The sequence below is a fragment of the Candoia aspera genome, chromosome 2, assembly GCF_035149785.1.
Source record: "Candoia aspera isolate rCanAsp1 chromosome 2, rCanAsp1.hap2, whole genome shotgun sequence".
Classification (NCBI taxonomy): Eukaryota; Metazoa; Chordata; class Lepidosauria; order Squamata; family Boidae; genus Candoia; species Candoia aspera.
In genome coordinates this window covers 201,079,210-201,105,502 of record NC_086154.1, presented here as the reverse complement: position 1 = coordinate 201,105,502, position 26,293 = coordinate 201,079,210, and the positions used below count along the sequence as shown (strand labels likewise).

The 26,293-nt window shown below is 36.9% G+C and overlaps 1 protein-coding gene across 1 annotated transcript in view; it reads left to right on the top strand.

The window, feature by feature from the left end:
* FRMD3 (FERM domain containing 3) overlaps window positions 1-19,671 on the top strand; it is an 83,137-nt gene extending 63,466 nt beyond the window's left edge. Inside the window, exons 13-15 of the mRNA XM_063295180.1 lie at window positions 184-305; window positions 1,462-1,605; window positions 17,917-19,671. Coding sequence (XP_063151250.1) covers window positions 184-305; window positions 1,462-1,605; window positions 17,917-18,515 — 865 coding nt within the window. The 3' untranslated portion in view covers window positions 18,516-19,671. The remainder of the gene's footprint in view (window positions 1-183; window positions 306-1,461; window positions 1,606-17,916) is intronic.
* The last annotated feature ends 6,622 nt before the right edge of the window (window positions 19,672-26,293 follow it).

Below are 26,293 nucleotides of genomic sequence, written 5' to 3'. Positions count from 1 at the left end.
GTAACATGTTTTGCACAAATAAATATTCTGAAGGAGATAGCAAGGAGACATGAATAGGCTTTCTATTTTTCTTTATTTTTTTATATGCCATATATTTCTTTATGTACATATATATGTGTATACGGTACATACAGCCTCATTTATTATATAGGCAATATGATAATTTATCCCCTTTCTTCACAGAACCAACATTACCCAGAGTCGTAGCTCTTATTCTTTAAGCAAGCAACTCATAATAAACATGGAACCTCTGCAACCACTCCATCCATCCCCAGATGACCAGGAAGAGGTTTTTTCTGATGAAGGCAAGTCTATGCTAAGAGGCTCCTTCTATTTTTCCTTTACAGAGCACATCAATAAAATCAACAGAAATCAATTGTTCAAAACATACAGATTGTATTTATATGCTTTAAAAATCATTTTTATTCATGTAACTAGGAAAAGAGCTGGACAATTGTTGATATGTTGCATATGAAAATACATTTGGGGCAGTTTTAAGTTATTGCACAAATATTATTTAGATCATAGAATACTAGCTGTCTAATGCAAAGATTGGGAATCTGGGCTGAATCATCATAAATAAGGCTTCCTATTTAATAGATGGGGACTGATTCTGAGACATAAATTCTTCACAGCTTCCCATTGCCCTGTAGCTGTTGATCTAAACTCAGCATCTGAGTCCTACTTTTTTTATGTTATAGTTCAACTCTCAATGGAGATAACACTGTGCAGTGTAACTTTCACCCAGTTGAACACAAGTAGATAAACTGAATTATGCATGCTATCAATGAATTTATATTTTGAATTTTGTTACTGTCCATCTCACTCCAAAAGCGACTCTAGGCAACTCTGGAATTGTATCAAAAATATGTTAAAGGCATTAGAAAATATGGAAAATGTTGCAGGAATATCTTCATTTCTTGGATGTCATTAGTTTGTTAGAAAAAACTATTAAGATTATTTTTGTGACTCTGATAGACGCAGAAATCATTGGGAGAAAAATGTGCATGTGGACAAATGCTTGCATATGTGCAAGTCATCTTAGAATAGCTTATTGTTCAATCTCTTCCTTAAAATCTTTAAGGAAATACTGCCATGGGATGGTACTAACTTCACAGCCTGTTCTAACATTTCTAGGTAGAAGTCAGACAAACACCCCTCCTTTTCTATCAAGTAGTTCAAGGGACACTTTTGGAATGGAGATGTATGTAACTGAATTCTGTCCATGCAACATCTCTTTTCTGCTTTTTTGTCTTTTCCTGCATAAAGTGCTCTAAATGAGATCTTAGGCTTTCTTTCTAATATTCTCCACTACAGTATGCACCTGGGAAAGCCTCCTTAGCTATATTTTCTTGATTGTTCATTATATTATATTGTGTTTCCTTGGCTGGGTGACTGAGAGGCATCTTTTCTCTAACTGTTGCTGCTGCTGCTGCTGCTGCTATTTTTATACCCTTTCAGGGGAAGATCCTCCTATCAGTCCCCACCTGGTACAGCATGATCCCATCCCTGTACTCCTTCCTGGAAGCCTTACAACTTGGAAGTCTGGCTCTTTCTCCATTCCACGTGACACTCCCTCCCGGATTCGTGCCCCCAGATCTCTTGGTGAGTGCTGATATGGAGTGGTCTGGGCATGTGGTGGCAAGTTGCTAGCAAGGGTGGGGTGGGGTGGGGTAGAGGTTGGCTGTCAAGCTTTCTTATTCAGGAACTCAGTGGCTACTGACTTCTCAAAGAACAACACAGCTAAGTTTTATTGCAAGCAGATTAGCTTCCAGTTAAGACAGTTGGTCAACTCTCATTGATAGTGCAGAATTATACATACATATTCAAACCACTCTGCTTGTTCCCTGCATTTTCTTTTTGTCAATCCAAGACTAGCTTTTCCTTTGTCACCCTCCCACTCTGGAGGCTGTAGCATCGTTACATTCTCAGCATTCTTTTCTACAAGGTAGACAGAGCATTGTCCTGGACATGAGGAACCATCTCTCTGTGACAGTAGCTAATCACACTATCCATGCGTGCATGTACTATTTGTGTATATAATAGTAGAAGAAGGAGGAAGGTTGACAGAAGATAAAGATTGTGTGGCTAAAAACCATCCATCTCACAGGAAGAAGATTAAGATTCAGAGTTAAAAAGGTTTAAAAAAAAATTCTTTTTCATGCAAGCCTTTTATTCTTTATGTCTGGTTACTGTACCACATCCCACTTCTAACACCATTTATTAAGGTTTCTTAATCTGGTACAGATCACAAATACTTCGATTTGTTGTTTTTTCCCCCCACAAAAGTTGCTTCATTATACAAAATTAGTTCTGTTTTTTTACTTGTAATCTTAATGCTAATTCCATGCTTGCTTTTATTTTCATATTGAAGTTCTTCCTACCTTTCTTAATCTAGAGTTTTCCCATTAGTACAAGTTTACAACTATTTCTATTTTATTTAATATTCAAATTTCTCTCTCTATGACTATATGCTTGTAGCACTATGTTTTCCTGTCTTAACCGCTTCCTAGCTATTTTAGTGTTTCTTTCTTCCCCAGGTCTTCAGCTCTTGTAGCCAGTCTCAGTCCATTTGCATCTGAAAACCCTTTTCACTCCTTTATAGACTCATGAATGGGGCTTTTCTCTCTTCCCTCCCCCCCACAATGGCGTCTTCCTGAAGTTGGCTTGTGGAGTTTTGTGCCTGGGCTGCTGTTTGTTTTGGTCGCTTCTTTGGCAGACCCCGGTCATCCTCTTTTTCCCCACTGCTGCTTGCCATTGTGTTGGAGGCTTTTCCTCCATTCTCTCCTGTCTTCCTGGTTTGACTTCTTTTTCACCAGCCCACACACATGCTTGATTTCTGGTCCGTTTTTTGGGACATATCTTCCAATTAAGAAGAGGGTGGGGATGTTTTAACCCTCCTTCCCAGGCAGCCCCAAAGCTCAGGATTCAAGGAGGGAAAGAAAAATGCCTGCTCACTCTAGGTGGTGAGTCCAATCTTCCATAAGGCCCATTCTTAATGTGCCTATTTTGCCTTAAACCAACCCTCCAGCTCTCCCAAAATATTCCCCTGTGTAGAGAACCGCAGTGATGACCTTAGAGAAGGAATGTATTAGTTAACAAAATTTAAAGTAAGTCCAGGAAAGGAAGAAGGCATTGAAGTGACTTCACCTTGACTCTCTTTGGTATAATGTGGAGGAAAGGGCAAACACTTTCAAGATTTATGTTACTATAGCCAATATCAAAAGACCAGAGTTCCAATACTTCTTGTGGAGTCTATTTCGAAACCTAACCTATCTTGGAGATCTGACAACCTTCAAAAGGCAAAAGATTTCAGCCCCAGTGAAGTCATTACATTACTGCCATGTCCTTTGCAACCTTTGGAGATATGAAACATAAAATCATTGCCTCTGACTAGAAGAACGTGCTTGTCTAAATCATCAGGTGTTTTATAAAGGCTTTTCTTCCTTGGCTTTGGATGGATGGATTAATGGCTTTGGGGAATAAAACTGACATGGTATTTTAGGCATGCTCTGTGTACTTTGTTTACCTTGGTATTCTCTTTATGCAGTCCTGCATTTGTATTTATTTCTGCAGGCTGTATATTAATTGTGTATTAATTGCCAGTACCTTTTCTCTGAGTCATTAGATTTATGCAGGGCCTCTTGCTTTCAAAACTGAACCAAGAGAATTCCTATTAATAATTGCCCTCAGGGGACTGTTGGAATCACCTTGGATCTGTCTGATCTCATGTTCCTTATGAAAGGTTTTTCTGGTGAGAGGACTTGACAAACTCACTCCTTTGGATTTATAAAGCAATATATTCTAGAGCAATTTCGTTCTCAGATAACTTCTGATTTTGTAGGTACACTGGGATTGTCTTGTTGTAATAGAAGTAGTCTTATGCTCTTTAAGAATGAAAGAAAGGCACTTATAATGTTGCTGGATAGAAACACAGATGCAGCATGTGCTTAAAAATCCCAAGTAATGTATCTCTTGTACTCTCCTGATCATTCACTTTTGAAAATGTGAACAGGCTTGAGAATATAGAATATAAAAAGCATACACTACTCACCTGATAGTGCCTTTTGTGCAAACAATGTTCAGAAATGTGAATACATTTAGACTAGCTCAATTTCTTCTGAGCTGAACCATGATTCATTTGAATATGAAGAGGACTGTCTTCATGACACTTGTATTTTCCAGTAAATGGATGGGAAACTTAATTAAAGATGCTTTCTGGCCGCATGTTAGAAATTCTGTGATGGTGGCACTTTCTTAAGATGGAAACCTTGTCACACATTGGTTTTAGGGCATTGTTTGCACAGAAGGCGCAATCAGGTGAGAAGTATATGCCCTTTCTTACTTGTGTAACAACATAAGGAGTTTGCCTTGTGATATTGCAGTGCACATTTTGTCCCTTACCCCACCCTGTCCCCTCCATGGACACCTATGCTTGGTAGCTTGCTAATCATCTGACTGATGACAAGTGCTGTTCTGTTGGAGAAGAAAGTTTTCCCAGCATTATCTGTGTGAGTGTATGCATGTGTATATGTGCTTGTGCAAGTGCATTAATGTATGATTTCCCACCTCAACTAGCAGCTAGTAACGAATTGAAGACTGCAAAATTGTATATGCTTTAGACACTTTAGAAGGTATTGCAATCATTCCTAAGAATTAGTGCTTTTCTCTCAGACTAATTTCATACAAATATATTTCTGCTCAACTTAATTAATTTCAGATTAGAAACATTTCTGTAATGATCGTGAATAAGTAACTGTTGCACATATAATCTTGTTGTTTATTCGTTTAGTCGCTTCCGACTCTTCGTGACTTCATGGACCAGCCCACGCCAGAGCTTCCTGTCGGTTGTCAACACCCCCAGCTCCCCCAGGGACGAGTCCATCACCTCTAGAATATCATCCATCCATCTTGCCCTTGGTCGGCCCCTCTTCCTTTTGCCTTCCACTCTCCCTAGCATCAGCATCTTCTCCAGGGTGTCCTGTCTTCTCATTATGTGGCCAAAGTATTTCAGTTTTGCCTTTAATATCATTCCCTCAAGTGAGCAGTCTGGCTTTATTTCCTGGAGGATGGACTGGTTGGATCTTCTTGCAGTCCAAGGCACTCTCAGAATTTTCCTCCAGCACCACAGTTCAAAAGCATCGATCTTCCTTCGCTCAGCCTTCCTTATGGTCCAGCTCTCTATGTTACTACAGGGAACACCATTGCTTTAACTATGCGGGCCTTTGTTGTCAGTGTGATGTCTCTGCTCTTAACTATTTTATCGAGATTTGTCATTGCTCTTCTTCCAAGGATTAAGCGTCTTCTGATTTCCTGACTGCAGTCAGCATCTGCAGTAATCTTTGCACCTAGGAATACAAAGTCTTTCACTGCTTCTACATTTTCTCCCTCTATTTGCCAGTTATCAATCAAGCTGGTTGCCATAATCTTGGTTTTTTTGAGGTTTAGCTGCAAACCAGCTTTTGCACTTTCTTCTTTCACCTTCATCATAAGGCTCCTCAGTTCCTCTTCACTTTCAGCCATCAAAGTGGTATCATCTGCATATCTGAGATTGTTAATGTTTCTTCCAGAGATTTTAACTCCAGCCTTGGATTCCTCAAGGCCAGCTTGTCGCATGATGTGTTCTGCATACAAGTTGAATAGGTAGGGTGAGAGTATACAGCCCTGCCATACTCCTTTCCCAATCTTAAACCAGTCTGTTGTTCCGTGGTCTGTTCTTACTGTTGCTACTTGGTCGTTATACAGATTCTTCAGGAGGCATACAAGATGACTTGGTATCCCCACACCACTAAGAACTTGCCACAATTTGTTATGGTCCACACAGTCAAAGGCTTTAGAATAGTCAATAAAACAGAAATAGATGTTTTTCTGAAACTCCCTGGCTTTTTCCATTATCCAGCGGATATTGGCAATTTGGTCTCTAGTTCCTCTGCCTTTTCTAAACCCAGCTTGTACATCTGGCAATTCTCGCTCCATGAACTGCTGAAGTCTACCTTGCAGGATCTTGAGCATTACCTTACTGGCATGTGAAATGAGTGCCACTGTTCGATAGTTTGAACATTCTTTAGTGTTTCCCTTTTTTGGTATGGGGATATAAGTTGATTTTTTCCAGTCTGATGGCCATTCTTGTGTTTTCCAAATTTGCTGGCATATAGCATGCATTACCTTGACAGCATCATCTTGCAAGATTTTGAACAGTTCAGCTGGGATGCCGTCGTCTCCTGTTGCCTTGTTATTAGCAATGCTTCTTAAGGCCCACTCAACCTCACTCTTCAGGATGTCTGGCTCTAGCTCACCGACCACACCGTCAAAGCTATCCCCGATATTGTTATCCTTCCTACACAGGTTTTCTGTATATTCTTGCCACCTTTTCTTGATCTCTTCTTCTTCTGTTAGGTCCTTGCCATCTTTGTTTTTGATCATACCCATTTTTGCCTGGAATTTACCTCCAATGTTTCTAATTTTCTGGAAGAGGTCTCTTGTCCTTCCTATTCTATTGTCTTCTTCCACTTCCGCGCATTGCTTGTTTAAAAATAATTCCTTATCTCTTCTGGCTAACCTCTGGAATTTTGCATTTAATTGGGCATATCTCCCCCTATTGCTGTTGCCTTTTGCTTTCCTTCTTTCTTGGGCTACTTCTAGTGTCTCAGCAGACAGCCATTTTGCCTTCTTGGTTTTCTCTTTCTTTGGGATGTATTTTGTTGCCGCCTCCTGAACAATGCTGCCAACTTCTGTCCAGAGTTCTTCCGGGACCCTATCTACTAAGTCCAGTCCCTTAAATCTATTCTTCACCTCCACTGCATATTCCTTAGGAATATTAGTGAGCTCATATCTAGCTGATCTGTGGGTCTTCCCTAATCTCTTTAGTCTGATCCTAAATTGTGCAAGAAGAAGTTCGTGATCTGAACTACAGTCAGCTCCAGGCCTTGTTTTTACCGACTGTACAGATGTCCGCCACCTTTGGCTGCAAAGGATGTAATCAATCTGATTTCGGTGTTGTCCATCTGGTGAAGTCCATGTATAAAGCCGTCTCTTAGGTTGTTGGAAGAGAGTGTTTGTTATGCAGAGTGAGTTGTCTTGGCAAAATTCTATCAGCCTGTGTCCTGCTTCGTTTTGTTCTCCCAGGCCATACTTACCTGTAATTCGAGGTGTCATTTGACTGCCCACCTTAGCATTCCAGTCTCCTGTGATGAAAATAACATCTCTTTTAGGCGTGTTGTCCAGTAGGTGCTGCAGATCCTCATAGAACTGCTCTACTTCAGCTTCTTCAGCATTGTGGTTGGGGCGTATATTTGGATCACTGTGATGTTAGATGGCTTGCCCTGAATTCGAATTGAGATCATTCTGTCGTTTTTTGGGTTGTACCCAAGCACTGCTTTAGCCACTTTACTATTAATTATGAAGGCTACTCCATTTCTTCTGTGGTCCTCTTGTCCGCAGTAGTAGATCTGGTGGTCATTTGATGTGAAGTGGCCCATTCCAGTCCATTTCAGTTCACTGACGCCCAGAATGTCTATCTTTAATCTTGACATCTCACCAATAACCACATCCAATTTGCCCTGGCTCATAGATCTTACATTCCAGGTTCCGATGGTGTGTTGATCCTTAGAACATCGGATTCGCCGTTCACCACCAGCACCGTCGGCCGCTAGCCGTCCTTTCGGCTTTGAGCTAGCTGCGTCATCACGTCTGGGGCTAGTTGAGCTCATCCTCTGTTCCTCCCCAGTAGCATTTTGACCATCTTCCGACCTGGGGGTCTCATCTTCCGATGGTATACCGACATATCTCTGGTTGTACTGATCCATTTAGTTTTCACGGCAAGAATACTGAGGTGGGTTGCCATTACCTTCCCCAGGGATCGCATTTAGTCTGACCTCTCTATCATGACCTTCCCGTCTTGGGTGGCCCTTCACGGTTTAGCTCATGGCATCATTGAGGTGCTCAAGCTCCAGCACCACGACAAGGTAACGATCCTTTGCTGAAGACATATAATCTAACACCCTGAATATATTTCTTATATTAAAATTCAGACTAATAGAGCAGGAGAGATTAAAAGGTGCAAACATTAAAATAATGATTGTTATTCTAACCTTCAGATTGTTTCAATGCAAGTTTTAATTTCTTTTTGCTTCACTTTCTGTAAAAATCTAAAAGAATAATGAAAGAAAAATAAATTGGTGTTTAATGTTTGTTTAGGAAATGCGGGCTACTATGCATTGTCCCCCAATCATCTTACATCAGATGCAAATAAAGAACAAATGAGACAATGATATGCACTTTCCCATGCGTACAGATGCTGGGCAGATCAAATTCAATCAACTCTGGGGGACAGTAGCAGCAGACTACTAGCTCATTTTGGCCAGAGTGACTTCTGTCTACTCTATATCTAGAATAGTGTAGTTCAACTCCAATTACTACTAGCAGAAACACTACTACTGTTTCTATTTCCTGAGTCCTAGCTGTGTGGAAGGGTTTTCTACAATAGCAGGTATCTCCCACACACATATACAGCAGCAGCATCAGGGTCAGGCTTCATGTCCAGGCTTGCCAACTTCAAATTAAGGACTTGGCTACACTTGGCAGAAGACTCCTAATCACAACTTGGCTACATTAGAATCTTACTCTTATTGATCATTTACCATGGTGCCAAAAAGTCAGAGCCTTTATATATCTGTGCTCTAGAGTTTAAATTCTAGGTTTCTTCCTCACAGTTTTCTAAATGAATACTTGGTGGAATTGCTTGAAGGTCTTGAGAGGAGACTAAAATAGGTTTATAAATGCCACTCTCAGGTCTGGGAACCACTAGATCCCATGTTGCCAGCCTTGGCCTTTATACCTTCAACCCTTACCATCAGACTGAAGTAAACAGGATTACCTCTACAGATAATTCAAAGTGTAGGTGCAAATTTAAAGAACAAAATATATCCCCATATAAAGGTCATAATGAGTTTGGCTCTAATATCTATACTGGCGACCTTCTATGTCTGTTGCTTCAGTATTCTGCATTACAGTATAATAAACAGTTCAAGTGCTTAGGCTAGTATGTATAGTGCAGCTGTTAATTAACAGCTGTTAAGGGAATGGTTGGTATTTGCTGTTAATTACACTGTGTATTATGAGCCAGTTGGAAGGGTTTAAAAATAGGTTCTCTCACTCTGTACTCTAGTGGGCTATTTCTATTGGCCGAATTAGAAGCTGTTATTTGATTCATTCAGCTGGACTCTTCCAAGCTGGACACAGTGGAAACTTGGTAAAGGTCACAGCTAGTATGGGTGGCTAGTTCATTAAGGCTGAAATAGAAAATACAGCTTTCAGGCAATATGGTGAAATGCCTGGTAAAAATCCAAACCCGGAGGAGTATTCATTTGCGAATGGTTAACCATTGTAGTAAAGATGTGTGCATTCGTCTGCTGAGGCATGGGTCAAAGATCACAGCTAAAAGTGCTGGTAAGTTCATTTTTACCTAGTTGTTTAAATATTTGTAAAGACAATGCCCCTTTTTTTCCCTGACATTTTTATACATTGATAAGGATCAATACTCAGTGAATAATAAATTATAGTACTGGTATTTGAACAGTTTTCCCCCTTTCCTCAGAAGAGCAAACAGAGAACAGCTGGGGAAACTGAAGGATAGGATAGGGTAGGAGAACGTCCTTCTAACAGATGAGGCTCAATTGTACATTAAGTTATCATTCTAACCAGGTACCTAATGTACTAAGAAAAATGTACAGTTATTTTTAAATGGCTTTGAGGTGAATGCACGTCATGTATGCATCTATGAATTACAGATAATACAATCCCATGACATTTAAAACTTATCCTTAGGGAATGTTTATGTCCAAGTGCCCTCACCCAAAACCGTGTTGAATTGAAAAAAATGTGATACTTGAGCTGAGGAAGACCAAAGGGATTATTCTCAGAAATGGTATGGCCTATTTTATTACCAACAGTGAAGCTTTCTGAAATAAATGCTAGGACATCTTCCTTTCAGGGAAGTGATAATAAATCTCTGTGATAGTGGTTCTCAAGCTGTGGGTCAGGAGCGCTATGAGTCACAAGCAACTGGAAATCACAAGTACTTTTAAAACCTGTCCAGTTTTATGCAAAGTGGGAGCACAGTCAAAACCTTTGTAGACTTTGCTTCTCAATTTGCTTATGGAAGCACAAAGTAGGTGGCTGTGCTACCTCAGAGATTCAGATTACTGTAAAACTTAATTATTAAAAGTAAATGGTATATTTATTTCTTGATCAACTGTAACCCCATTTATTTCATTCATGGCAAGGGTGCAGTTGCACACAAGTTAATTTATCATTTTAAGGCTTTGTGGTTCTGCAAAAATACAAACTCTTGACAAAGATATTGTCAAGAGTTTGTATTTTTACCCTGCTTTATGACACTTCTTCTGTAAATAAGGTTCCCACAGCTAAGAAAGAAGGTATTTCTGCAAAAATACTTTCACTTCAATAAAGTTAAATTACACTAACAGCTATGATTTTAATACTGTCCAAAATATCAACTCTGTAAATATTATTTTTTTAAAAAGTATGTCTTTTAAGAGGAAATCAGACCAGTTTACTATAAATTAATTTTATAATAATAAAGTAGATTAAAATTAATAAAAAATAAAACAGCAGCACTGTAAAAATAACCATAACAGATACACTGTAACAGCCAATTAGAAGGGGAGACAACAAACACAGCAGAAAAGCAGTTCTTAGTCCTTACCAAAAGTCAGTCTGAAAAGTCAGATATCTTAAATATTCAATGCTGGGGTTAGCTATGGTTCTGTTGGAATGGTATTCCATAGATCACTTGCCAAGAGGTTCTGTTCTTTTTACAGAATTTCTCTACTTCAGCCAGCATGAACATTTGAAAAAGAGTCTCAGATACTAAGATAAATGTTGGGGATGAATACATAGGGAAGACATACTGAAATGTATCCAGGACCCAATAGTCCTATGTTGAGATTATGAAGGAGCCGACAGGGGCTAAATATAACTTGCAGGAAGTGGTATCACAAAATTATCTAATACTCATGGGTCATCTGAAGGACTACGTTATTTGATTCTCCTTTAGAAGTCACCTCCTTTTAGAATCTTGATTGTCAAGCTATTTGGTTGTGTTCACACACACTCCTAACAACTTGAGAGCTACTTCTCTGTGGTAAGATCCCACTCATTCCACTACAATATCTGAATACAGGAATCATGTGGATGGGACTTATCACATCAAGGTCTGGCACATACTACATTCCATTCATACAGTTACTTTATTAGTATGCATAATATAGTGATTTGGGATTTCAGCTTCAACATTATTAGCAATATCTGTGCATGGGCTCTGACTGGTCTTACTTAAAGAGATGCTAAAAACTACCTAGGCACACTCAGCCATGCACATTAAGCAAAATTTTGCAGTGAGGCTTTGTGCCTGGAATAAGATAGAATGATCATTTTTTGCAATTTAGCAAGTTACTGAGATATGTATAAAATGTGAGAAAGCTTATTGTATGCTTTGTTTATTTAGAAAAGCTTATGATAAAGTCAGCAGCCTTGAATTATAGGATATTTTGCAGAAATATTGGACTGATGAATGTGATAAGAGTGGTATATGATGGAAGTAAAATATGCATGAGAATAAATGAAACCCTTAGTGAATGGTTCAACACTGAATAATTAGTAAGACAAAATATGTAATATCTTCTTGATTGTTTATGGATAAATGTATAAGAAATGCTTGTAATATTAGAGGTATGTTGATTTGAGACATGAATGTTGCATTTGAATGCAGATGATGCTGTGTTGCAGATGTTAGATAAACTGTATGCTGCAACTAAGACTATGGATTTTAGTATACCAAAGGCCAAGGTACTTGAGTTTGACAAAGAAAATTGAAGAAAACAAGTGTGCATAGGAAAAAAGGGCAATACGACATATGGATGAACTTGTGTACCTTGGCAGAATGTTTACTAAAGATGGGAAAATGGATGGGAAAACAATTAAGATAGTAAAAAAAATAGTAAGAGCAAGTAGTAAGAGGTTTGTTGTGAGGAAGAAATGTCAAAAGAAGTTAAAATGGCTACTGTTCACTTTGTTCTATGTGAGTAAGAGTAGGGTATGTTAAGAGAAATATAAAAGTAAGTTGAATGCAGTAGAAACAGGTTACTTAAGTGTTGTATGCATTATAAAACAAAAATAGGGTAAAGAATGAATGCATGCTGAACGGTGAATCACCAATATGAAAGAAATATTTAGAGGTATTTTGGTCATGTAGAAAGAATGAATGAAGATTGAATTACAAAACAAATATATGAAGGATGAATGTGTTGAGAGGAAAGTTCTGGATGGATGGAGTTGATAAGATTCTCAAAAAGAAAGAGGTGAGAAGTTATAAGAAATAAATGCAATGTATGAAGCAATGTATGAACATTGTGGATGCAGGGATGATTTGCAAGGATAAGAAAAATATGGAGCAGTATAGTGAATGATATTGGTATAAACCAGATTTCTTTTTATTTTCTCTTATCTCCTGCCTGTAATTTATTTTGCTCACTTTCTCTTACTTTTTTTCTGCATTTTGCAAAACGTTGCTTAACCCGAAAGAGAATAGCGTGATGGGTATGTATGTATGCAAAATTTTCTGTGAGCATGTGCATGCAGAGAAATTAAATCTAGGCCAGCAGCCATCTTGAGACCAATTTTACTAAGATTTTCATGAAATTAAAAAGCACTTTGAAAGCATTTTGAGCTTTTGTCCACCCCATATTTGTGTATGACAAAAATGCAATTTAAATGAATTTACATCATGTATTAAAATTGTCCATACAGAAAAGTGGTTTTGTTCCATTTTAATTTTGTACTATGTTGTATTAATGTGCTCTGTATGAAATATATTTTTAATCCTTTGGTTATATCATCATCACCATCACCATCATCATCACCATTATTATGATGATGTATTTGAAGTCAGAAAAGTGTAGATTTTGAATGGTGGCAATGAACATAAAATGAACTTAGAGAATATTCTGATATGATCTTTAAAATATTTGAAAATGTAGCTTTGCCTTGTAGCAATAGGCTGTCCAGTTTTCTATTTCATCAAATTCTGTGCAATAAGTATCACACATGATGACCTTTTCAAGTATGGAGGTAAAAAGAATAAAACTGAGCAACTGCGCAAATTATATACTAGATCTGATAGAATCATAATTCATGTTTATGTAAGGGTCATATTTCTAACTTTAATCTCATGTTAATAGTTCAGAAATGGTAACTACTAAAGGTTATAGGAATACTGCCAAATCTGTATTTAGGATAGATAGTTAAATGTTATTACTTGAGATTAAATTTTTTAAATGGCTAGTTCTCCATTCTTATTAAATTAAAATCTACTTTTTGAGGAAATTGAAACTACATGTACAGTCTCTCATTTCTGAATTAATGTGGGAAATGTGTAATGACTTTTCAAATTATTTTAAGCTTTGTTTTTTCCTATTAGTACATAACTGGTTTCCATTTCTTCTATAATTAGATTATATAACCTGTTCTGGAAGATTATACTGACTATAAAACTGGAACTTTTTCTACCTCCTTCCTGTTATATGTTAGCTACAGGTTTAGTTGAAGTTATCAGGGGATTATATGAAGTAGATTTTCATTTTCCAGGGCAGAACTGACAGGTCTGAAATAATTCCTTTCTTACCCTGGTAGTCCATGACAGACATGCCACAAACATGGAGAGTTTTGATTCAGTAAATGACAGCCTGCTTTAAATCAGAGTAATCTAGGTAATAAGGCCAGCTAATTAATTACTTATTTCATTCAATAATCAGATCAAAGTGTGTGCCAGCCAGTATCATTGATCTCACCAAATAGTATTTGCTGGGAAATGGCAGTGGATGAGGTCCGTAGTTTTACCGTTCGTTCCATTTGATTGTTGTCAGTCTCATTCTGTGTTGTGCGTTGTATTGGCTAACTGACCTGGTGTAGCGCTTGATTCATTTTACACAAAAGATTTTTGAGTTAATTCTTCTCTACGTGCTTCAAACAGTGAAAATATGGGGCATCAATATTCCTTACTACTGGTTTTCTTGCCATAAAACCAATCTTTCTCCTAGAGCCATTTCAGTTTTTCCCAGGCTATACTTTATTTATTTAGAATATTTTTATAGGACCCATTCCTTTAATTGCTGCTTAAATCAGAGTAGCTTACAAAAATACACTAAAATAACAAATACAATTAATATGAACCTTAAAAGTTTATTCAAACCATGTAACAAAATTTGAAATTTGTAATAATTAAATAATTAAATTTCACCTTTTTTCAATAATTAAAAGGCCTAGGTAAACAAATAGTGTTAAGCCCCCTGCTAAGCTCTTAAGTCCAGTGATGCTTTCTTCTACAATATGGGCCTTAACATGAAGAAAGGAGAATTATGTCAAATACATGTGTGGCAAGATCCACAAAAGGTGCCTGCTGATGATTAAAGAGTCAGAGGAGGACTGTGTGAAAGTAGGTAGGTATATAGGTAACTTGATCCTTAGCTTTATATGGCTTTATATACTATTATGAGCTGTAGGTGGCTTTATACACCATTTTGAGGAACTTTAATTGGACTTGTAACCAATAGGAATTGCATAGCCATCTGTCAATAAGTAGGCTCAAACAAATCCCCTGCCACATTCCTCTATATCTTGTAATACAGACCAAGTTGCCCCCTTGATCTATCATGAGATTATGAACATTATCTTTTTTTTTTAAAGACCCACCTGGCATTCAACATAAGTATGCTTTATTTATTTGTTTATTCATTCATTCATACATTCATTCAATTTTGATTCTGCCCGAGTCCAACCAACTTACGATGATGCTATCATTGTACCTCTTTATACTGACCCCTAGCCCTGCATCATAGAAGCTCAAGACTTATGTTCTCACACTTCAGGAAGTAACATCAAATCCTGTGGTAACTCAGTCTGACTTGCAAACTACACAGAGGAGACATTGGTAGGAACCATTCTAACTGAATGGGTTTTACCTCCCTTCATAGATCTGCCTCTTTCCTTTCCACCATATAATCCTCTACCCTGTAAAACTGGACTAGGGAGGAAAATAAAACTCACATGCGTAAGCTTCAGTTGCTTTCCTTTAAGCCATAGAAATGTGATACAAAAAAGGCAAATAATAATTCAAAGCAGCAGATTAACAAAAACCAGATACTAAAAGGGATGTCCTTTATCCTGGATCTTGTTTAAAACTCTGAAAATCAACCCATAGTGAGTTACATTGCCCTATTAAACCTCGCCTCCTTATTTACAGCCTATATGTAAACAGGCAGGTTGCAGCCATGTGGCTGTGGCTAGGGTCTCCCTCCCTCACTCCCTCCCTCCCTTCCTCCATCCATCCATCCATCCATCCATCCATCCATCCATCACACCAGCAATAATTGAAATAAAAAGCAACCCTACCAGCTATCCCACTGTTTCACCCAGGGATTGCCCAACTATCTCCATTAATATCAAGATCTAGATAAACAACCACGGTCCTTCTTACTACCCAAAGGAGAAATCCAAAGGTGGACATCAATCCCACAGAGTTTGCTTATTGCCTGTTTCAGCCCTGAACTAATTATCCTACCACCTCTTTCAGAAGCTTCCAAGCCAGGTGGTTTTATTTATCCCTGCAGAGTTCTGTTTTTCTTAGTCCATCATATAGATCTAGCCATCAAGTCAGTTTAGTTGCACTACTTCCGGTACAACACCAACTTATTCAGCCTATTTTCTGAGTCCTTGATTAGACTGTTGAAATCGATTAAGTGATCTCAGCACACACTTAGCATAATAAGCATGGAAAAATTAAATTATGTTAAATAGATATATAAAACAATTTTAATGGCACTAATCCCTCAGGTACAAATACTATATTTATGTATACAAAATATGTGTAGTAAGGGGGAGGTGCCAAAGATTTGGTGCTTCCATAATACTAGTGAGAAAATGCAAACTTTGGTGCGAAGAAAAATACCAAAAAGAAATTGACAACCATACACATTTATTTAATGCAAATGTTCTGTTCTCATGAGAAACAGGTCCAAATCCCATCGAACAGTTTAACTCACACAATTCCAGGGTTTCCTTAAGCCCACAATAAGTTCATTGTTTCATAGCAAGGACAAGGTGAAGGGATTAACCTATATTATAATAAACATGCAAAGGTCCTTTGGGTTTAAAACAGATGCTGGTTGTGGAAAATATTGGGGTTAGAAGGGAATGGTAAGGTGAAAAGTTGTTGCATTCAGTTGTGCTCACAGCCTTCTTGTGTGCAGTGGTCACATCTTCCAATGCAGGATTCGTGGGACAGCTAGTCCCCAGGAGGGAACTCTGAGATCTCTTTGGATCAGGTTGCACCCTTGGCTAAGCATCAGAGGATTTAAGGATTTAAGCTGAGCAATGTGGATAGCATAACTCCAATTAACATATATGGTGCAATTGATACTAGGCATGGGAAGATAGATTCAAGGGCTACATAAAATATGCAGGATAACAGAGTGATCTTTGGTTAGAACAGCTGAACAGTGTTAAAATGGTTTTTGGAGCCATAAATAAAATCAACATTGTCTTTAACTTGGTTTGAATTGGATGCAGTTTTAGTTTATTTAGAATAGATGTACAAAAAATCATTCTAAATCTAATTCAGTGTGAACAGTCTTACAAATGATGTTCAAGGGAAAATACTGAATTAAAATCATATTGCCAGAGGTGTCGATACTGTTGATTTCTTGAATAAATAAGTAAATAAATCTGATCATAGAACTCATTGGATCTGTTGCTGTTTCTCAGCCCAAAGTACTTTACAGGATTGTTGCTGCAGGGGTAGAATTAGGGAAGACTCCCATGTACGGTGTCTTGAGTTCTAAGAGTTTAGGATTATATTCATTCATATTGGTTCTTTGCATTGAAAAATACACCTCATTTCAGTTTACCCACATAAAAGCCTCAAGTAGTCAAATAACACTGGACTCTAAATGGAGTTGTATAATTTTAGAATGGAAGACTGTAAGAAAAATTAGTCTTTGCAGCAAAATTACTTAGAGAACTCTTTAATCTAGATCTGTTAATTTTGAAGCTAAAAGACAAGCATAAATGTAAGACAGTGAATTTCACAGACTACTGTTAGATACAAATTCATCTGGATAAGGCAATTCAATTTATATTCAATTTATGTTAATTATGTAGCATTTGTTGTGATTTATGCTATTTGCATATTGCTGTTTACACAAATTGATTCAAATTACATCATTTGCATGATTTGTATATTGGCATCAGTACACAAATTATGTATGTTGATGCAAATGATGTAATTTGTAATTTAACCATATTAGGAGTAATGAACACTACTTCCCCCAGTAAGTCCATTCGGTCAAGCATTTTGTCATTTATGACATCCTTGATTAATACTGTATCTTGAGAAATGGAATCATGTGATAACCAGTATTTCTCCTCAATGCACTATCATCTATATTTTCTCAAAATTTACTGCTATCAATAACTATAATATATGTTAGGTTATGATGCATCCATCTACAAATACACATTATAAATGTGTTTGATAATGCAAGTATTTATCATGGTTTCAGAATCATGGAATATTGTACTATACAATAAGATAACTGAAGATTTTCATTTCAGCTTCTCAAAATGCAGATTTTTATTTTTAAAAACTTGGGTTTTGTACTAAAATGAGTAATGGTAACAAGTTATATTTAACTTGCTGAACTATAAAGAAGTTCCTTTCACTTAATATAAACCAGTTAATGATTAAATTGCAAGCAGTTGTTTCTGCATTTATCCTTGTTTTGTCTGTAGTTTTATCTCCTTGAAATGTAAGTTTGAGAATCTAAAAGTGCTATTTTACAGGAATCCAGCTGCCGAAGGAAGATGACATTTCTATCCCTGTGATATCAAGCTCTTCTACTAAAGAAACAGATCATGGTTCAGATCTTTCAGTTGAAGAGGATGAGAAAATCAAAGAGGAACCTTTAACAATTTCAGAATTGATGTACAATCCAAGTACCAGCTTGCTCCCCACTCCTGTTAATGATGAGGAGATAGACCTTCTCTTTCAAACTTCTCCAAGGGCAGAAAATGGGAAAGAAGATACAGATTCATTTGAGGAACTGGAGGCTGATGAAAATGCATTTTTGGTTGCAGAGGAGGAAGAGTTGAAGGAAGCTCGAAAAGCGCTTAGGTGGAGCTATGACTTTTTGATGGGTAATTTGAAGATAAATGCTGTTGTGAAGAGTTTTTCCAGACTTCTTTTTGTTGGGCTTGGGATATTGCTTGTGGTTTTCCCTCTACTACTTGTCCTTCTGGAATCAGACCTTGACATCTCCTTCCTCCATGAAATCCGCCAGACACCAGAGTTTCAGCAGTTTCACGTTGAATATTACTGTCCTCTCAGACAGTGGATAGCCTGCAAAGTAGACTTCATTAGCCACTTGTTTGGCAGCTCTTAAACATTAAAAATATGTGCAAAACTAAGGGCTATATTCAAAACTAGTGAATTTTAGTCAGTATTTAGGTGCTCATAAACATCCTGCAGGTTATCCTCAATTAGTTATTTGTTTTGATAGACAGTAACTTCAAAATTCTTACATTTACTTTTCATAATTGAATAATTGTTAGAGATGTAGTAGTGGCCTTTAAATAACCAAAAAGCAGTCTTTGTTTTTATTTGCTTTCCTGTTTTTATCAGTAATTGAACTGAACTGAAAGCTATCATTTCTATCATATCAAGCCATGATGTCCTAATTTTAAGCATTAACAACAAATGGAAGAGGATGCTTTTGAATATATTCCTTAGTAAAACAGTATCTATTAACCAATGCCTATATAAGCAAATACTGATTGCTAGGGTTTTATTATTAATAATATTATTTTGTTTGATTGATTTTTTCATTTAAAAATATTTTTATGTCTTTACAAATTTTGGTAAATTTTTAGCAAATACAATTTCTGAAGATATTTAAATGTACAGATGAATAAATGCACAAGGACATATCATGAATTTTTAAAGCATTTTAGCATTTTTAAAAAAGAAGAATAACATTCTTCAGGATCTGCACAAGATGATGAATAATTGAGATGGAAATTAGGTACGTCTGTTAGATGGAAGTGAAAGACTAATTTTTCAAATATCAAGTTTCAGAGGAACTACACATTAGGAAAAAACAGTGTAGCTGTGATTTGCAGGTGAGAATTCCAAGGGAGGAGAAAATACTTAGTCCTTCTTTGTACATTGTTCATTTTCTGTATGCACAATCAGCTTGGAAGGTTATTTTCAGAAAAGAATCAGTGGACGCAGAAATGGTTAAGCATTCTCTCCTGTCTGTTGAGCCTGTCCTGCACATTTCCCATGTCTCTGCATTAATATTAACTTGCAGATACATGATCAGTATAATGTGTAGCTCTATGTTAGCTGTTCTGAAACTAAAGAGTGGGACATAATTTTCTCAAGATGGAAATTTGGATTTTCCTGTGATGCACTCATGAAAGTTATTTGCAAAGTAGCGCAAGTATAGTTTTGCAGGAGATTTAGAGATTTTGAATTAACTGAACATGATTATAAGTTACATAGAAATGGTGATTTTTTAAAAAAAAAAAAAAGTAAAGCTAGACCATTAAAATACATAATTTAAAAAATTCACCTGTCTCCAAAGATAGTTTCTGTGAAAAACTTACTGTCCCAAGAATTTCAAACATCTGAAAAAAGTTAATTTCTGATTATATTTATTATTTTTCATCATGATAAATCCCAGAGTCACAATTTCATGCATTATTTCTTAAGCATGCTTTCGTACCTAATGTAATTAACAATGGATGCACATGATTTATTTATAAAAGTGTCCTTTTGACAGTGGTGTGTTGTTATCTTTGTTGTCTTGATGGAGATTTTGTGCCTGTGTAACTCCAAGCTCTTTTAAGAGGCTGTGACTAAAATCTCATGTATTTAGAGAAAATCAACATGTCCACATGCCCAATTTTCAAATGAAAGGAGGTAGAAGTAGAAAAACTAAACTGAATATCATACTCTCCAATTTGGATTTCCTGACACAAAATTCATTCTTCCTCTTTCCTAACTTCATCAATGATAGGATATCTACACATAGCCCTATACTTGTCTCCTTAGAAATATGTTCAATTTAGATCTTACTTCCAGATTAATGGGTATAAGATTACAGACTTTTGTTTCAAGGAAGCTCTCAATACATGTCTTGTTCTATTAATGGTTTTAGAGTTGCTATCCATTATTACAAAATAATAATATTAATTTTCAAATCATTAATCGAGTAAATGTATAAAGTACTTAAAGTATATTTTAAACTTAGTTAAGAACTTTTAAAATATTTTTTCTTCACATTATCCTATTGAAAATATTACAACAAACCTAACCAGTATTACATCTACCTTTTAATATATAAACCTTTCTAACTAACTCCCATGTAATTCCCATGTGCTTAATTACACATCAGATTGTGCGTATAATTTGCACAAAGAAGATATAGTATGCACTGTAGAAGAAATTATGAGCTCCTGATTTAGAATAGATTATATTCTGGAGTTCTCACAGTTGCCAGGTGCAACTGGATCAGGGCATAAGCTTTGAACTGGATTCTTTTTAAAATATAATTGGCTAGCTGAAAAGCTTGGGTGATTTCCTTTGCGTGTCCTACATCATCTAAAAAGCAAATATGAAATACGTGTGCTTTTGTTGGAGTAACCTTTTTCAATCATAGGTAAATATATAAATGTTTTGTGTATCTCAAAAGTGACTGAAACCATGTATAATTTTATCTTCAAGGTGTTTTCAAGCTGTTCTTTTCCTAAATTATTTCATTGCAAAAAAACCCTATTTATTATTTGGTGCATATTTAATCCTTTTTGCAACTTTGAGCTGAATCAAGAACCCAATCAGGAGGCATCTATTGTTTTCCAAAACCAAAATAACAGTAATCTTAGAGATACATAGTTATAAAAGTAGACTATATAGATATTGCAAATATTATAATAGCAATAAACCCAAACTCTTGTCTTGGTCCTCTAGGTATTTATAAAGTACCAAGCTCTTTAATTATAGTTCCTGGATTCTAAAATGTAGTCTTGTCCATGTCCTATTTCTCCCAAATCATTAGAAACCTTTGTTAGTATTAGTTAATTGATCTGGGAAAGGTTGAATTGCTTGAGGAACAAATTACCTCAAAGAATAAACTGTGCAATAAGGATATGCATTGAATGAAAGGCACGTGCATGTACATGAAAGGGTAGAGATATATCAATTAAAGTGTGAGAGCTCTTTTCTAGATTACACATAGAAATGAGAAAAGACTGAAGAATATGTACATAAACCAGAACTGGAAATATCAGAGCTGGCATATGAAGAGTTAGTAAGTGCAGTATTGTGTATTTCTGTTTGTGCTTGGACTATATTGTAGAACATTCTGTACTTGACATATATTTTGTGATTTGTTTAATATTTATAAACACAAGCTCTGGGAAGAATTAAATAGGGATTATTTCTCTGAAATGCAAATGGACAAGAATTCTGGGTGGGGTAGGGTGGGAAATGTACCTGTAAACTTGAGCCTTATCTTTGTAAAGTGAATTTAACATTTCTATGTCAATATCTTGATTGTTTTATATGTTAATGTAATGATAGGACTCCCTAATAAAAATATACTGAAAAAAGCCAATCTGGGCTGATAGGCTCATTGTGTAAATAGTTAATTGCCTAAGATTAATAACTTGAATAGATCTGATGCATAAGTATCAGATTTATTTATTAATTCAAATTATATCCAGACTTTCATTCAAGAGTTCAAAGTGATACAGCACGCATTTGCAATGGTCGCAGCATCCCATGTTCATGTGATGTCACGCTTAATGACCCACCATGAATCACTTAACAACAGCAGCCCGAACTGATGAACTGATGTCGTAAGTCAGGCACGGTCATGTGACATTGCACTTTACAACCGCATCACTTAGCAATGGAGTTGCCATTCCCAGTTGCGGTCGGTAAGTGAAGGCTACCTGTATAACACTGTTGCCCATTTGTATCCCCACAACAATGAGCCTGTGATGAAGTTTGGGCTGAGAGATACTGACTGGTCCAAGATAATCCAGTGAGATTCCAGTGCTGGAATCCATTCCTAGATAGACTTGAAGCTGGGTCTCTCCAGCCTTGTTCAACACTTTAAACCACATTGGAATTCTTATCTACTTAGTAAAAACAAATTAATGATACAGTCTTAACATCTGATGTGCTCATGAGAATCTGCAGTGGGGCAAATAATATCACTTGTGGTGTAATGGTTTTGTGATTGATACATATCACATAATACACAATTCATGTGATGACATCATGACACATGTGGCTTTATCAGAGCTTGTATTGGACACAAGAATATACTAGCATCCTGTTCAAAGGATAAGTCAGTCTTCTCCAGCCTAGTATTCTCCAGGACAACAGTGCAAGTATTCCTAGCCAACTCATTGGTAATCTAATTCATTTGGAAGGCATAAATTGAGGAAAGTTAGGAAAAAACCACCAGTGGCAACAGCAGATTATCAGAAAGTAGATTATCAGAAAGAAACAATGCTGTTTAAGAATATGTATACAGTACTCTCAATCTAACAATCATAAAACAGTTTATAACAAACACTAATAGAACATTAAAACAGACTAATGTTCCTTCCATCTAATGAACCTTTAGTTATCAAAAGCAAACATACTGAGGAAATCATCTGGCTAAAGACCTTTTTAATAATTTTAAAAAACTGAAGCACAAAATACTTGACATACCTTCTAAAAGAGGAAGTTTCACAGTAAGTGGTGCAACAAAAGAGTAGACTTAGTAAACATCTACCAAATATCATCACTGGTAGCTCACCAGATACCTTACAGAAAGAGATACCGAAAATATTTAGAATGTGAATGTGACAAATCTGCAGATGAAAAAATAAAACTTGCAACATGCTTTTCAGAAAATGCATGTTTCATAAGTTCTTCATGATTGAATTAGTTTTCCCCAGACTTCAAAATTGAGAAGAACAGAATAGCAAATGCTATTTGATTGATAATGCAAAAAAGTTTCCATCTGGAAATATTTCTAATTTGCAACAATTCTCTTTTAATACCACATAATTGTTGGAATGATCAGGGATCAACTCAGCATTGTCTCAGAAGCAAAAGGGGGTCGCTCTAGCAAGTTGCATCTCTATTGTGCTTGTGGGATGTCACATGAGTCACCTGATTTCCACTTCCTCCTCCTCCTTGGGCTTGGGGATTAACAATCTCCATTACCTCGTGGGCAGACATGCAAGCAGGGGTGCTGCAAATTGCAGCTCCTTGCCCTTTCTATTCCACATAGAAAATGTCTACAAAAAAACAGTGATGATTAAGTGCTTTCTACTATGAAGCTACTTGTATCCAGATCTACTGAATAAAAGTAAGCTATCTCTATTTTTCTTCATCTAACTACTATGTGAAGGCTGAATTTATTTCTGAATATAATTAAGCTTAATGTGCAAGTTCTCTTTTTTGGTTCACGCTTCTACTCTGCAATATTGCTGTTTGCTGCTTGGAGTTCTTTTATTAACATTTAAAAACTCCAAGGGTTATGGGCCCAGTACAGACCAGTGCAGCCCAGCAGAGTCCAGTATACTGACCAAGGACTGATTTTTGAAAAGGCTTTGGCCTCACAGCCAAAAAGAAAGCTGCTTGCACATTTAAAAGGCAAAGTTCAGCAAGTTTTTTTTTCTTCTCTCTGAACAATGGAGAAAGAGGAGGGAGTTTCCCCCATACCAAGATTGACAGAGGATAATTACTCAGCATGGCTATTCAGATTGAGGATGCAGCTAGATTTTGAAGATTGTTTAGATGCTCTGGATTTACCTGAACCTAAACCAGAGGATGGGGAGGAAGCCAAAAACCAGTGGAAGAAAACGGATGAGCGAGCTAAAATTCTTATTGCCAGATCCCTCCCAGATAACAGATTAGCAGAGATTGAAAATATTGTTACTGCTAAGGAAATGATTGAGAATTTATGCACTCTGTACTCAGAAGCTGATGATCAGAAAGTGATCTCTTTGTTATGAGAACTGCATGCATGCAATTTGGAAGACAATGGAAATGTAAATGACCACCTGATCAGGCTACAGGCAATCTTTGATCAGCTGAACCCAATCCAGAATCTCATGAAAGAAAAACTTAAGATGTCTTTTGTGCTGAGTACGTTACCAAATACATTTTTTCCATTTGTTGCTGGTCTGAATATAGAAAGGAAAAATCTCTCTCAAATTTTTGGAATGACCAGATCAGAAGCTTGAAGACAAAATTTGCATAACAACAGAGAGGCTGGCAGAGACATAAGTTACCTAGCAACAAAGGGTAAACATGAGCCAGAGCAATCAGTGACACATCAGAAAAACAAAAGGAAAGAAAAGAGAGCCATTGTGTGTGATTCATGTAAAAAGCAAGAACATATTGCAAGGTTCTGCAGAAACAGGAAGGATTTTTCCAAGGATAAATCCAAGGAAAAATCTTTTAAAGGTGAAAAGGCTTTACACACTGTTTATAAAGCTGATACCAATAAATGTCCTAGACGATGGGTAATCGATTTGGGGGTCAGCAGGCATCTATGTGGGAATAAAAGTAACTTTTGTGAGCTAAATGAAACCACAGAAGGAAGCATAACATTAGCAGATGGCAATTCAACTTTGATTCAAGGAAAAGGAAGGGTGCCATTGCGATGCATCAATGGAAGTGAATACAAATATCTCATAGCAGAAGATGTTTTCTATGTACCAGACTTAGAAGTCAATTTACTAAGTGTCTCAACATTGAACAACAAAGGTTTTGATGTGATTTTTAAAGCTAATGGAGAATGTAAAGTCACCAGTGGAAAAAAAGATTTATGTTACAGGTTTTCAAAAGGATGGCGTCTACCAGGTGCACTGCAAACAACCACTACCAGATGTCAGCCTTGCCTGTCAGCAGCAAAAGGAGGACAACAGCACCACCATCTGGTACAGACATTTTGCGCACCATGATTTTAACACAATTTTTAGAATGAAAACTGAAGGCATGGTAAGAGACTTTGAAATAAGCAACCATGATAAATGGCAATTAAAATGTGTGATATGCATCAAAGGAAAGGCAACAAGACCAGCCATACCCAAACAAAGGGAAAGGTGGTCAACCAAGCCACTCGAACTTATTCATACTGATTTGTGCGGACCTCTTCAAGCATCAGTGGGCAGAAATAAATATGTTTTATGCTTTATAGACGATTTTTCCAGATACTGTGTGACCTACCTAATGAAGGAGAAATCCCAAACAGCGGACATGCTGAAAGTGTATGTAGCCATGGTGACCAACAAGTTCAACAGAACCCCTCAAGCCCTCCAAAGCAACCATAGAGGTGGGTTTCTTTCACAAACCATGCAAACTTACCTAACACAACTAGGTATAGAACACAGACTAACCGCTCCATACACACCTGAACAAAATGGAGTTGCAGAAAGGAAAAATCACTCACTAATGGACATGTATGCTTTTAGAAGCAGATCTGCCTGACAAATACTGGGCAGATGCTGTTTTGGCAACTACATACTTACAGAATAGACTGCCAACCAAAGCCAACAAGGTAACACCTTTTGAGCTATGGCATGAATGCAAACCAAGCATAAAGCACCTGAGAGTATTTGGATCCAAGGCTTATGCACACATAACAAAGGAGAAGAGATCCAAACTAGACCCCAGAGCTGAAGAAGGCATCATGATCAGGTATGCTCCAGGAAGCAAGGGATACAGAATCCTGAACCCGAAGACAGGAAAAGTAAGCACATGCAGAGTGGTGTACTTCGATGAACAAGAGAGAGGCCACCTTTGTCAGGCTGATGATGACTGTGCAGAAACCAATAGTGGCAGTTACCAGCTTGAGATGTTTAGCCCAACATTCCCACGTTTAAAAACTCCATCAATAACTTTAGAAAACTGCTCTTGAATTTGACTACAGTTGTGATGGTCCAATCCATATATTAATATCCCAAGATATGCAGTTCCTAAAAGCCAATCTTAAGTGACAATAACTTTCTTTTCATCAAGGAAGAACAACTTTATCTGTGTAGACAACTTCTAATTCTCCACCCTTAGATAATTAAACCAGCCTTAAATTGGTTGCCCTGTTGTTGATATCTTTTCCACCTCTATTGCCTCTGATCTTAGTCAATG